Here is a 15,265-nt window from a genome sequence, read left to right as displayed (position 1 = left end):
TAAACGGTCCAAATGTATATATACGTTTTTACCGCTAGTGCCCCAAACGTATATATACGTTTTATGTGTCCTACATTTAACATTGCCACGATAAGCCTGAGTCGCCTAGACATGTGAGAATGGGTGTGAGCACTTACTGTGCACCATATTAAAATAATTGGGGATGCCTGGGTACCATATGGTCTTTTTTCCTATTAAAAACAACAATTTTTTTTTTTCTCAAAAAAGTTGGGGCAGTACGGTAGTGAACGTATATATACGTTTGGACCGTTTACGGGTTAAGATATATTGGCCTCTTTTAGCTGCTCTGTTATTCTTTTCCATCACCTGTAAAGGGAGCGCCTGTCTCTTTCTATTTTACATCTACTCCTCCTTTTTCTTAAAGGAATAAGCCTTGAGAATACATCGAGTGCCACCGAGTTAATCTGTTCTAGGCATAAGTTGGGATCTGTGTTGCTTAGTCTATCTTCCCAGCTTATATTGTTTAGGACTTGATTTACTTGGTCCCACTTTATGAAGTTGAATTTGGTGAAGGCTCCCTCATGATTAATCTCATTTTGTCGGTCTGGGGCTCTGTGCATACATGTCTGAACCTCGATTATGTTGTGATCTGAGTATATTGTTTTTGATATGGTGACATTTCGTATCAGATCATCATTGTTAGTGAAGATGAGGTCTAGTGTATTCTCCAGTCTAGTAGGCTCTATTATTTGCTGGTTTAAGTTGAATTTTGTGCAGAGATTTAAAAGCTCGTGTGTGTGTGAGTTCTCACCAGAGGTGCCTCCTGGTGTTATCACTGCAACAACATTATTTGCTATATTCCTCCATTTTAGGTGCCTCAAGTTGAAATTCCCCAGGAGCAAGATGTTTGGGGCAGGAGCTGGCAGATTTTCCAGACAGTGGTCAATTTTTGACAGCTGTTCCTGGAACTGCTGGGATGTTGCATCCAGAGGCTTGTAGACTACCACAATGACTAGGTTTTGGTTCTCAATCTTTACTGCTAAAACTTCCACTACATCATTTGAGGCATTAAGCAGTTCTGTGCAAACAAGTGACTGCAATATACAGGCCAGCCCTCCCCCCCCTTTTGCCTGTTCACTCTGTCACATCTGTATAGGTTGTAACCTGGGATCCATATTTCGTTGTCCAAGTGATCCTTTATGTGGGTCAGGTATTCCCTAATCCATTGCAGTGTTTTTCCTGTTAATCCTGCTATGTGAACTTGCATGCATGTGTGCGTGTGTGTGCATATGTGTGTGCAGACAAAAGAGCAAGAGAACAAAGAGAGAGAGAACAAAGAGAGAACAAAGAGAGAGAGAACTAAGAGAGAGAGAACAAAGAGAGAGAGAACAAAGAGAGAGAACAGAGAGAGAGAGAACAAAGAGAGAGAGAACAGAGAGAGAGAGAACAAAGAGAGAGAGAACAAAGAGAGAGAGAGAACAGAGAAAGAGAGAGAGAACAAAGAGAGAGAGAAAGAGAAAGAGAGAACAAAGAGAGAGAACAAAGAGAGAGAGAACAGAGAGAGAGAACAGAGAGAGAACAGAGAGAGAGAGAACAGAGAGAGAGAGAACAGAGAGAGAGAGAGAACAGAGAGAGAGAACAGAGAGAGAGAGAGAGAGAGAGAGAGAGAGAGAGAGAGAGAGAGAGAGAGAGAGAGAGAGAGAGAGAGAGAGAGAGAGAGAGAGAGAACAGAGAGAGAGAACAGAGAGAGAGAGAGAGAGAGAGAGAGAGAGAGAGAGAGAGAGAGAGAGAGAGAGAGAGAGAGAGAGAGAGAGAGAGAGAGAGAGAAACAGAGAGAGAGAGAGAGAGAGAGAAACAGAGAGAGAGAGAGAGAGAGAACAGAGAGAGAGAGAGAGAACAGAGAGAGAGAGAGAGAGAGAACAGAGAGAGAGAGAGAGAGAGAGAGAGAGAGAGAGAGAGAGAGAGAGAGAGAGAACAGAGAGAGAGAGAGAGAACGGAGAGAGAGAACAGAGAGAGAGAGAGAGAGAGAGAGAGAGAGAGAGAGAGAGAGAGAGAGAGAGAGAGAGAGAGAGAGAGAGAGAGAGAGAGAGAGAATAGCAAGATGTCTCATTTCTCACCTGGATATATCCTGGATAGACCTGTCATTTCAGCAGAGCCTTCAACACAGGAGGGATGTAGGTGGCCTTACTGTTATGTACAAGGCCAATATTGTCAAAGTACCACACTTGGATCCACTTCGAGGACAGTGTGAAGCAAGCTTCTATACCACAAGACAGGCAGAAAGCAGCAACTTCACTCTGGCTGTACCATTCTCCAGAACACCACTTCATCTGAGATCATTTATCCCCAGGATGACTCGAGTATGGAACACATTCGTACAGCATTATGATGTCAATGAAATAAAGTCAGTTGATCAGATGAAAGTGCTGGCCCACAGATGGCTCCAACTTCATCCTGTTCCATACTTGTATGTTTCATAACAATAAAAATGCTTTCAAATGAGCTGATGTAAGTAACAGCTCTTAGCTTGTCAATAAAGTTAGGAATCCTTAACCTGTAAATAGCTTGTCAATAAAGCTAGGGATTCTTAACCTAACCTTGCCAAACCCTGTGTAAAAAAAAGAGAGAGAGAGAGAGAGAGGGGGGGAGAGAGAGAACAGAGAGGGAGAGAGAGAGAACAGAGAGGGAGAGAGAGAGAACAGAGAGGGAGAGGGAACGAGAGAGAGAGAGAGAGAGAAGGCGGACCTCTTTGCCGAACACTTTGTTACCAAAATGCAAGTTCCTGATCCAGCTAGGGACCCTCCTTGGCTATCTGCAAGAACTGTGTCAAAACTGTCAGTGGTGACAATAAGGCAGGAGGAGGTGCATTTCCTTCTTAAATCGCTTGACCTAGAAAAGGCTGTGGGCCCAGACAAGTTGAGCCCAAGATTGCTGAGATGTGCAGACCAGCTAGCAGCACCTCTAACTCGTATCTTTCAGCACTGCCTAGTACAGTGTAAATGGCCCTCTCTGTGGAAAGAGGCAAATGTAGTCCCTGTTCACAAAAAGAAGAGCAGAGCAGAAATCAGCAACTACAGACCAGTGTCACTCCTGTCAGTCACTGGTAAGATCCTTGAGACAATAATCTCAAGACAAAGGATAGAGTTTTTTGACTACCACTCACTACTTTGTGACCGTCAATATGGCTTCAGGAAAGGTTACTCTGCTGCTGATCTGTTGTTAAACCTCTTCACTAAGTGGCACCAGTCACTGGATGAATCCAAAGTCAGCTGTGTGGTAGCACTGGACACTGCTGGTGCTTTCGACCGGGTGTGGCACCAGGGCCTCTTAGCAAAACCTCAAGCACTGGGAACTGCAGGCTCTACGCTATGTCTCTTCAGTGATTACCTTCATGGTAGATCTCTAAGGGTAGTTCTCAGTGGAACGGAATCAGCAAGACATCCTATTGGGGCAAGTGTTCCACAAGGAAGTGTGCTGGGACCATTGTTATGGAATGTCTACTTCAATGACCTTCTTCATCTCATCCAAGAATCCCATGCATGTGCAGATGACTGTACACTGACATTCACTTATCCAAGAGAAGAAATGCCAGCTGCTCTAAGCTACATCAATCACCAGCTAAGAGCTATATCAGCTTGGGGAAATAGATGGCAAGTAACATTTGCACCTGAGAAAATGCAAATGGTGATGGTCTCTAGGCACCATGATGGTAATGCTGGTGCAGTAGTAAGGATGAATGGGAGGGTGTTGGCACCTGGGGAAGAAGTTGATATCCTTGGGGTGAAATTTGACTCCAAACTGACCATGAAGACCATGTAAATCTTGCAAACAAGGCAGCGAGGAAGCTTACAACACTTCACTGTATCTCGCATCTGCTTGACAGTAGGGGTTGCAAGATTCTGTATGAGGCACAAGTACGCTCACACCTTAAGTATGCTCTGCTTTCTTGGTTCGCCTGTCCCCCTTCTCATCTGCGACTGCTTGACAGAGTAGAGAACAGAGCAAGATGTCTCATCTTTCGTCTGGACCAATCCTGGATAGATCTGTCATTTCAGCAGAGCCTTCAACACAGGAGGGATGTGGGTGGCCTTACTGTTATGTACAAGGCCAATATTGTCAAAGTATCACACTTGGATCCACTTCGAGGACAGCGTGAAACAAGCTTCTATATCACAAGATGGGCAGAAAGCAACAGCTTCACTCTGGCAGTACCCTTCTCCAGAACATCACTTCATCTGAGATCATTTATCCCCAGGATGACTCGAGTATGGAACACATTCATACAGCATTATGATGTCATCAAGATAGTCAGTTGATCAAATGAAAATGCTTGCCCACAGATGGCTCCAACTTCATCTTGTTCCTTACTTGTATGCCTCATAACAATAAAAATGCTTTCAAATGAGCTGATGTAGGTAACAGCTCTTAGCTTGTCAGTAAAGTTAGGAATCCTTTACCTGTAAATAGCTTGTCAATAAAGCTAGGGATCCTTAACCTTGTCAAACCCTGTGTAAAAATAAAAAATAAAAGAGAGAGAACAGAGGATTACTGAATGAGTTAAAAACTGATTACAGTGGCTATATAGAAGAGGCCTGGAGATGTGATGATAAACAGAGGGAAGGTTGCTTTAGTGGCTGGAATGTTACAGTGTTTAACTTACTCTTTTTTTTTTTTTGAAAATTACCAAGTTACCATCTTTCAGGTGCTTAATAGGGTAGTTCTAATAGTTGAATGGGGAACTTCTTGTGATCACTGGATAATGTGGAAGACCTAATAATGAAATAACCAAGAATTTGAGGCTTAAGTGGTTTACATCACTGTTGAGTAAAGTGCTCCCCAACCTCTAGTTTTATTTCTGCATACCTCTTCAAGGGGGGCTCCTTGGTGTGGTGAAGAGGATCTTGGTCTGAGGAATTAGAACTGTTGGTCTCCTTCCTCAGACTGAACCTAATTACCCCCCAGTCCCCCCTTTCCCTACCCATCCTCCCTTTTTCTTTTCCTCCTCCTCGTCCCCACCCCTCCCTTTTGCCCTTCCTCTTTTTGGCCTTTGGGATTTTTCCCACAGGCACGCTAGTTCCTGGGTAGGGAAAAGGGTACCGGGGTCCATCCCATTCCTTTGAGGTTCTTGGCGGTGGTGTAGTTTGCCGTGGAATCTGAATCGCCTGGGGATGTCCCAATCCCTCTCCAGTCTCCCGGGGGGTGGCTTTGGGTGTCGTTCGGGCAACGGCTATATCTCTGGAGGCTGCCTTTCGGATTCCGGGGGTGGTAGCCAAAGGAGGCATGCTTTGTGGCGGATATCTGGCCGCCCTCCCTTTTGTCCACCGAGGTAGCTCGGCAGATGTGAGGATGCTATCTCGGATTGCTGGTTTACTGGCATGAAGGGTAGGGTATGGCACGGGTTCCATGCTGCATCTGTGCTACTTGTGGTGCTGAAGTCCTCTTGGGCGCGGATGGAGATTTCTGGCCCTTTCATTCCTCCTAGGAACTATCCCTCCCCAGTCCCCCCTTTTTTTATTCTTTTTTTTTTCTTTTTTTCTTTTCTTCTTTCTTTTTTCTCTTAAAAACAAAAAGAAAGAAGTAACCTAATCATAGAAGACCCAATCCATGACCCCGCTACCCCTGGGCCCCTTCTTGTTACCACACCCCGTTCTGACCCCGCCTTGTCTTTTGACCACTCTTCGGACACTCCTAATGCCCCTGTACCTCTTGTTGGTGCTGTTTCATCACCCGCTTCAGGTGCTGGGGTTTCGACTGACTCCTTCGATTTGTCTGACCTCTGCTCTGCTTTGACTATTCTTCCGGCCTCTCCCTCTACGGTGTGGCAATTTTCGAATCGCCAGCCCGTTCCACGTCGGACCAACTCCGGTCCCACTCTTAAACGCCAACGACAATTGCCTGATGATACTTCTTTGCCACCTCGTTCTACTCAGAAAAGACCGACACGTCGTGCTCTCCCTTTCCACGCTCAGTTTTGGAATGCACAATGGACTAAATTCTTTACTTTACGACCGACTTCCTCTATTGCCTATCTTTCTGACCATAGTATTGGCAAGGCGCTCCTATGCCATGTTGGTAGAGATATTTCCTTTCACGCTCTCAAGAGCAGTACCCGCATCATCACTGTCCAGAATGCCACCCAAGCTCATGATCTTTCTCTTCTTTCACATATCGATACTATTCTTGTCACTATTGAAAAACATCATTCCCTCAATTCTTGTAGTGGTACTGTTATTCTGCCCCATACCATAATCCAACAGAATTTCCAGACATGTGGCAGTGACAGTCTCGAACAGCTGGAACTCCAAGATCTCCCAATCCTCAAAGTAGACACTTACGTCCTTCCTGCCCGCAGGCGGAGACGTTACCCTTGCAATGTGGCTGATTAACTTTCGACAGCCGTGAACTCCCATCCTCTGTTTATGTAGCAGGACATCATTTACACGTTCAAAAGGTGATCCCTACACCACAACAGTGTAGAAACTGCTGGAGATTTGGTCACCCTGCGAAATATTGCAGATCTATGCCCAGTCTATGGTGCTGATGACCATTCTAATATGTCTTGTAGTCGATCTCCCTCTTTCCTTAACCCTTAAACGGTCCAAACAGATCGACGTTCAAATTCATAGTGCTCCAAAAGTAGATCTACTTTTTTTTTACATATTTTCAAATATAACAAAAAAAAAGTAGATAAAAGTTTTTTTACACATTTTCAAATGTAAAACAAAAAAGATCTACATTTTTTTTACATACTTCCAAATGTTGAAAAAACATATATATACGTTTGGACCGTTTAAGGGTTAATTGTCATGAGGCTCACCCTTCTTACTCTCGCCGTTACCAGGTCTACTTAAATGAGCGAGAAATCCGTTGCCTCAAAGACGCTGAAGGTCTCCCTTATTCTTTGGCAGTTTCTCAACTGACTGCACCTCCAAGGGAGACTGCCCCATATTTCTTATTCTCGTCTTTCTAAGCGTCCCCCCACTTTTGCGGTCCCATCTTCTGCAACTTCCTCTGTGGTTACTCCTCCCATAGTCACTCTTGTCTCTAATTCTTTTGCTGTCCTGGGCTCAGAAGTCCCTACTTCAACACCTCAGTCTGTTCTCACTTCTTCGTGTTCTCCCTCACAAGCCCCGGTATCGACAAGACCTCGTACAACACCTCCTCCCAATCATCCCTCTACTTCTCAGAAGTCCAAAAAGTCTCCATTGCTCAAATCTCCTTTAACCCCTCCTTTCCTTCTTCCACCTCCTCATTCTACCTTCCCAGTCTCTGTACCTGGTTCTTCCCCTCTCACTGGCTCTGTTAAAAGTGTGGAGGTTCACCCTCCTCCCCGTGCTGTGCCTTCCTCCTCTGTCCCCTCCCAAGTTTCTTCCTCTTCTGCCACCTCCCAGGTTTCTGCCTCCTCAGTCCCCTCCCACACTTCTTCTCCAGTTCCCTTCACCCTTTTGTCCCCCCCTACTTTGGTACAGTCCATTACAGTTCCAATCTTTGCTCACCCTCCTCCTTCCATCTCCAATATTGTCTCCCATATTGCATCTTTGAATTCCGAAACACTTGAAGCTATCTCTGAATGTATTGCAGAGACTAAACCATCAATGGACACTGATCCACCCTCTGTTCTTTCTCTTTCCTCTCCTCCATCTGCGCAACTCCTTTCTTTGCAGCGCACCGTTCCTTCGCTGCTTGAACGTTTTTTGCTACCGCTGCATGTGGACTTTTCTAACCCCTCTAGTCTGTAGGTACCCTTACCTGCAGATTTCTGGTATCTTTATCGTTGCCAGTCATGGCCTATTTACAGTGGAATATATACGACCTCAGGGGTAATCGGAGTGGACTTCAGATGTTGCTCTCCCGGTTTTTCCCTGTTGGTGTTTGCTTACAAGAACCAAAATTACACTCTGCTGTTATCTATCCCTTCTCAGGCTATAATTTATTGTATTCTTCGGATCCTTTTCCTGATGGGGCCTTTAATGAAAGTGCCCTTCTTCACACTGATATTCCGTACCATCAGCTATTTGTTCGTACTTCGCAGCATTACACAGCAGCCAGTATCCACTTGCATAGGTGGTATACACTCTGTTCTTTATATCTCTCTCCTTCCCGGGCATTATCTATCCCGGATGTTGCCTTTCTTGTTTCCTCCTTACTGCCACCACTTCCATTACTTGGTGATTTTAATGCCCATCATTTCCTCTGGGATGGGGGTCTCACTGTGATTCCCGTGGCATTCAGTTGGAGGCTTTTCTTGCTTCTCACTCCCTCCATGTTTTAAATACAGGTATGTACTTCCACCCATTTTGATCCTCATACTCATACTCTCTCTTGCACTGATCTCTCAGTCTGCTCTTCCTCTACCGCACTAGACTTCACCTGGTCTGTTCTCCTGGACTTATATGACAGCGATCATTTTCCAATCATTCTTACTTCTCCTTCATATTCGCCACCTCTTCGTAGCCCACGCTGGCAATTTGGTCAAGCAAATTGGGACCTTTACTCGCAACTAACTGCTTTTAGTGGGGTTCCTTCTTCGTCCTCCATTGATGAGCTTTTACGCCTCTTCTCGTCCTCAGTTTTAACTGCAGCTTCTCATTCTATACCCCAAACCTCGGGCAGGCATTCTCAGAAGTGCATGCCTTGGTGGTCTCCTGCTTGTGCTCATGCAGTACGTTTGAAATGCACTGCATGGGGCAGGTACTGGTACAATAGAACCGCTAAGAGACTTCTTGATTTTAAGCGGAAGCGTGCGGTCGCTCACCAAGTCATCCGTGACGCTAAGTGCACTTGCTGGTGAGATTGTGTTTCCACCATCACCTCTGCTTCCTCTATGAGTGCAGTCTGGAAAAAAGTGCGGAAATTGAGTGGTAAATACTCTCCTGAGCCGGCTCCTGTTCTGTGGATCGCCTGTGTTGATATAGCAAACCCTCTTGATGTTGAAATTGAAATTGGCAATCATCTGGTCCGTATTTCTCGGGGGCTCCATCTTTTTTTTTTTTTTCAACGTACCAGCCGTATCCCACTGAGGTGGGGTGGCCCAAAAGGAAAAACTTAAGTTTCTCCTTTTAAATTTAGTAATATATACAGGAGAAGAAGTTACTAGCCCCTTGCTCCCAGCAGGTTAGTCACCTCTTACAACACACATGGCTTATGGAGGAAGGATTCTTCTTCACTTTCCCAATGGAGTATTATTCTTCTTCTTTCGACTAATTGGATGTATCTATGTATCCATCTATGCCCCTCATTTCTTTCCTCAAAGTCTGCCTGACAGTTAGCACCCTTGGACTTTTCTTCTTTCAAAGAAGAACCGTATAATGTGCCTTTTAAACTTCAGGTTGCCGATCATCGGCAGCTGGGCCTGACGACATTCATATTCGGATGTTACAACATTTACATCAGTCAACCCTTGCAGTCCTCTTACACCTCTTCAATCTTATTTGGTCACAAGGAGTTCTTTCCCAGCTGTGGAAATCTGCCATTGTTCTCCCTTTTCGCAAACCTGGTACTATGGGACATGATGCCTCCGACTATCGTCCCATTGCTCTTACCAGTGCAGTTTGCAAAGTGACGGAACATCTGGTAAATTGACGTTTAATATGGTATTTAGAGACACACAACAGTCTCTCCACTAGTCAATATGGCTTTCGTAAGGGCCGTTCTACCATAGACCCCTTACTACGCTTGGATACGTATGTTCGTAATGCCTTTGTGAATAACCACTCAGTTATTACCATATTTTTTGACCTTAAGAAGGCATGACACAACTTGGAGGTATAATATTTTGACCCAAACCCACTCCTTAGGCCTCCGAGGCAATCTACCATCCTTCCTTAAGAACTTTTTAACTGACAGACATTTCCGTGTTCGGGTTAATAATGTGCTCAGCTGAATTTTATGGACTTAAGGCTCAGGGAGATTGACACCAGTGAGTCCATCTATCATCATTCTATCATGCAGGAGGAGCCACATGTCTATGGTGCATCCAACAAAATAAGCAGACTCTTGGATGTCACTACCGCCCGGCTCCGGCTGGGTTACAAGTATCTTTGGCAGGTTAAATCACCACCACCAGATGTAGACCAAACGAAATGTAAACTTTGCCAGATGGATTATTGTCACACCCTGCGTCATTATGTACTGGAGTGCGATAAAATTAATGAATTTAGAAACAACTCACTCAGAAGTGTTCAAGAAATGGCTAAGTATTTTATCCACAGTGGTATATTACAGACCATTCTGGAGAAATACCCTGACTTTGCTAGCTGTAAATAAAGCATTACCACATATGTGCATGTGTGTGTGTGTGTGTGTGTGTGTGTGTGTGTGTGTGTGTGTGTGTGTGTGTGTGTGTGTGTGTGTGTGTGTCTGTGTGTGTGTGTGTGTGTGTGTGTGTTTGTGTGTATGTATGAGTGTGTGTGTGTGTGTGTGTGTGTGTGTGTGTGTGTGTGTGTGTGTGTGTGTGTGTGAGTATGAGTGTGTGTGTGTGTATGAGTGTGTGTGCATGTGTGTGTATGAGTTTGTGTATGTGTGTGTGTGTGTGTGTGTGTGTGTGTGTGTGTGTGTGTGTGTGTATGAATTTGTATGTGTGTGTGTGTGAGAGAGAGAGACTCAGCAATCAACATTTGCACCAATAACTCACTACAGTTGTGACCGGGTGTGGAAGTGTGAATTGCTCATTACTCTAAAATTTGTTCATGATTGCAGCCATGTATAAACGTAAGTAACCATTCTTACAGTATTCATTACCTTTGTAACTTGTGAGTTCATTACCTTTGTAACTTGTGAGTTCATTACCTTGTACCTAGTTCAGCCATCAAAACTTTGGAGCCCGGTCACTGGACCCATTGTGTACCTCTGTAATCTGTAAATACCTTTGTAACTTGTCATGATTGTGACTAGACCTACCTGGAGTTCATTACCTTTGTAAATTGTGAGTTCATTACCTTTGTAAATTGTGAATTCATTACCTCTGTAACTTGCTCAGCTATCAAAACTTTGAGGCCCAGTCCCTGGACCCATTATGTACCTCTGTAATCTTTTGACTACCGCCCACAGGATGGGTATGGGGTGCATAATAAACATATTAAACTAGAAACCTAGACTTTGTCCAAGCTGAAGGTGTCTCCCAGGGATGTGTTCTGAGCACAACACTTTTTTCTCCTTCCTATAAATGATTTGGCCTCTAGTCTTCCATGCAATACTTGGTCATCACTCTATGTTGATGACTTCGCTATTGCTTGTGCAGGCGCTGACTGTCACCTCATTACAGTTTCTCTCCAGCATGCGGTCAACCGTGTTTTCAATTGGGCCACCACGCATGGGTTTAAGTTTTCCAGTACCAAAACTCACCAAATTACTTTCACTAGACGCTCTGTCATCTCCGATCATCCTTTGTACCTCTATGGCTCACATATCCCTGAACGCGATAGTCAGGTTTCTAGGCCTTCTCTTTGACCGTAGGTTATCCTGGAAACTTCACATTACCTCTCTGAAGGCAACTTGTCACAGCCTGCTGAACCTTCTTAAAATAACCCTTGCTCATCTTTCATGGGGAGCTGATCGTCGAACTCTCCTTCGCCTACATTCAGCCCTCATTTTATCGAAACTCGATTATGGTGACCGGATGTAATCAGCGGCCTCTCCTGCTACTCTCTCTGGCCTTAATCCCATCCATCACCAAGGATTACGTTTATGCCTTGGTGTTTTTCGCTCTACCCCTGTTGAGAGCCTCTATGCAGAAGTGAATGTTCCATCCTTGTCCGATCGCTGTGATGCCCATTGCCTTCGCTACTATGTATGCTCTCATGATCTCTGCAATCCTTCCATTTATAGAATAGTCACCGATATTAGTAGACATTCTTTATTTGTTTGCTGCCCCTGTTTGCTCCGTCCCTTTTATCTTCACCTACATTCGCTCTTGTCTTCCCTTCAGTTACCACCTTTCTATGTTCATGTAGCATCTCACTTTTCCCTGCCCCCCTGGGAAGTTCCAGCTGTTAGTCTGTTCTTTCTCACTCCCTTGCGCGAAAGCCCAACTGCCTACGGTAGCTTCCCACTCTCTTTTTCTTGACCACTTCCGCTCTCATTCTCATGCCATTGCAGTGTACACAGATGGCTCTAAGTCTTCTGATGGCGTCGGATTTGCAGCAGTGTTTCTGGACAGTGTCATACGAGGACATTTACTGTCCTTGGCTAGCATTTTTACAGCTGAATTGTATGCCATTCTTACAGCACTTATCCGTATTGCATCCATGCCTGTGTCATCATTTGTGGTTGTCTCAGACTCCCTTAGTGCTTTACAGGCTATACAAAAATTTGATGCACCTCACCCCCTAGTTCTTTGTATCCAACTTTGGCTACGCCGTATCTCTACCAAGCATAAAGATATAGTGTTTTGTTGGGTCCCTGGTCATGTTGACGTACAGGGCAATGAAGAAGCAGACACTGTTGCGCGGTCAGCAGTACATGACCTACCAGTTTCATATAGAGGTGTTCCATTTCTGGACTATTTTGCTGTAATAGCTACCCACCTCCACACCCTTTGGCAACAGCGTTGATCTAATATTCTCGGTAACAAACTTCATTCTATTAAACCGAGTATAGGTTACTGGCCGTCTTTTTGTCATCAGTGTCGAAGTTGGGAAACTACTCTTTCCCGTCTTCACATTGGCCACACTTGTCTTACTCATGGGTATCTCATGGAGAGGCACCCTGTTCCTCTCTGTGAGCAGTGTCAAGTTCCCATATCGATTAGCCACATTCTGTTAGACTGCCCTCTCTATCAACGAGCACGCAGAATTTACCTCCAACATTGTCTCCGCTTTACTACACTCTCTTTACCTTCCCTTCTTGCTGATTGACCCTCCTTTAATCCTGACTCTCTCATGGACTTCTTGACAACATCTGATTTACTCCACAAACTCTGATGATGATACCTTTCGCACTCCCCTCAGCCCTTTCTACCTCAATCTCTTGCTACCCTCTACCCCTGCACTATCCACTGCCCCGCTGTTCTCCATAACCTACTAATCATCCCTCTCCCCTTTGCCACCTGATACCCTCGCTTCCTTCCTGCCCTGCAGCGCTGTATAACTTGTGGTTTAACGCTTCTTTTTTATAATAATAATAATAATAATAATAATAATATTTCTGCATAATTCTGTAGGCATTACATTAAATTTTTGCATTTTTTGCATCATCACTTTTAGAAGAAGATTCTCTACAATTTTAAAGGGTAAAATAATTTTTTGGTTGTTCAGAGATGTTGAGACAGAAGTGACGTTCAGTTTAGGGGTTTTGCCTTCATTGTAATAGTTAAGAGATATTTCACCCACCAGAGGCTTTATACACAAATAACCCGCACATAAAAGAGAGAAGCTTACGACGATATTTCGGTCCGACTTGGACCATTGACAAAGTCAGTGTGACTTGTCAATGGTCCAAGTCGGACCGAAACATCGTCGTAAGCTTCTCTCTTTTATGTGCGGGTTATTTGTGTGTCGTTCCAGTCACGGTATTGTGCCTTTTTTTGTTATTTAGAGGCTTTATCTATTAAATATACACATGAGAAAGTAGACTTGTATAGAAACCAGAGAGGTGGTGGTGGTAGTGGAAATGGTAGTGGTAGTAGCAGTAATACTAGCAATAGTAGTAGTACTAGTAGTTTTATTATTATTATTTTTATAGTGGTAGTAGCAGCGGTGGTTGTTGTTATGCGAGTGGCTGGGGTTTGATAATGCTAACCTCCCTATGGTGTATAGAAATATACTTAGTTGGATACATCTTATTAGAGGCAGCTGGCCCTGGTTAACACACTGACCTGTGAGTTTTAAGACTCACTTGCCATGGGTTCAAGCCTCACCTGTGCCATGATTAGTGTTACAAAGATTAGTTTTAATAAAGCTGTTATTTACAGGAAGTGATTTGTTACGAAGAGTGTGCATAAGTACATACTTATAAATCACAGTTTTGTTTGTTGCTTTTGGCCATTTGTTGAAAGGTTTATATAGAAACAAACAACAGTTGTATTTTTTATTGCAGCACAGTTATGGTTTTCTATTAATTTGTTCTTTGTATTTTTGAAGAATTTGAATGCCAGTTTCTTTGTCCATTGTGTCTTAAATTTCTACTCTCTTTAGTACAGTTTAAAGATTTGAAAATAATGTCTAGTAAACAAAAGTATTTTCATATATGACATTAAGAAGGTTAATGTTAATATAACAGTTGAACCACATGTGTGAAGTGGTACTCTGGCATATATCAGGTACTGTGAGCATTCAAGATTTCCACCCAGAGAAGTTGAATAGAATGTGGACCTCAGACTTCCCTTGCATACTTTGACATAATAATATGAATTGGTGTTTTAGGCACCATGCTGAGTTTTAAGTGACCTGTCAAAAAATATGTTATTAAAAATTAACATAATATAGCACATATAAAATGTATTTTATAAATATTGAACCCAGTTTTCATTTACAGTAGACCGCCATTTAGCACAAGCTTATTTGGCACGATTTGGGTATTGTGCAATTGAAGAATTGCGGCACAATTTTATGTAACACGTCGTAAAATTAATTTAACATTGTTCAGTTTGTGAGAAGGAAAAAATATTCTCTTTTGCTCAAGCGGCCGCCTTGTTGTGGAGCAGCCGGGGAGCCCTCCCGCCATCCCCTTCCGCTCCCTGACATCCCCCCACCATCCCAGCGTTCGTATTTCATGTGTCCAGTCTTTCCCTGCTACAAGCTAGCAGTGTTTGTGAATTGTGTTATGATGTTTTAATTACTGTATCTTGTATCTGCCAAGCAATCATGACACCCAGCAGCCATACCAGTGTTGCTGAAAGTGGCAAGAAAAGGTATAAGCATTTATGTCTTAGAATTAACAAAGAAACAAAGATATTAGACAAGAGATAACTTGTAGCTGTAATGAAGTGCTACTTTGTACACAGAAAAAGAGGTAAACATGAGTTTGTGTGACTGACTGACTGAATGACTGACTTACTGACTGAATGACTTGACTGACTGAATCACATGACTGACTGAATGACTTCACTGACTTACTGAGTGACTTGGCTGACTTACTGAGTGACTTGACTAACTTAATGAATGACCTGACTGACTTACTGAGTGACTTGACTGACTTACTGAATGACTTGACTGACTTACTGAATGACTTGACTGACTTACTGAATGACTTGACTGACTTACTGAATGACTTGACTGACTGAATGACGTGACTTACTGAGTGACTTGACTGACTTACTGAATGACTTGACTGATGTACTAAATGACTTGACTGACTGAATGACTTG

At 43.6% G+C, this 15,265-nt stretch overlaps 2 protein-coding genes across 10 annotated transcripts in view; one reads left to right on the top strand and one right to left on the bottom strand.

Moving 5' to 3' along the window:
* Positions 1-15,265, top strand: part of Arp8 (Actin-related protein 8) — a 311,465-nt gene that overhangs the window by 58,964 nt on the left and 237,236 nt on the right. The window lies entirely within an intron of this gene.
* LOC128687032 (uncharacterized) overlaps positions 13,973-15,265 on the bottom strand; it is a 99,878-nt gene continuing 98,585 nt past the window's right edge. For all 8 annotated transcript variants that reach the window (XM_070082377.1, XM_070082376.1, XM_070082380.1 and 5 more), the window contains one exon: positions 13,973-14,790. Coding sequence is in view for 1 of the 8 variants with exons in the window: in XM_070082380.1 (XP_069938481.1) it covers positions 14,730-14,790 (61 nt within the window). In the remaining 7 variants the exon portion in view is untranslated. The remainder of the gene's footprint in view (positions 14,791-15,265) is intronic.

The sequence above is a fragment of the Cherax quadricarinatus genome, chromosome 7, assembly GCF_038502225.1.
Source record: "Cherax quadricarinatus isolate ZL_2023a chromosome 7, ASM3850222v1, whole genome shotgun sequence".
NCBI lineage: Eukaryota > Metazoa > Arthropoda > Malacostraca > Decapoda > Parastacidae > Cherax > Cherax quadricarinatus.
Note: the sequence above shows the minus strand (reverse complement) of the source record. Positions and strands in the feature narration are given on the sequence as shown.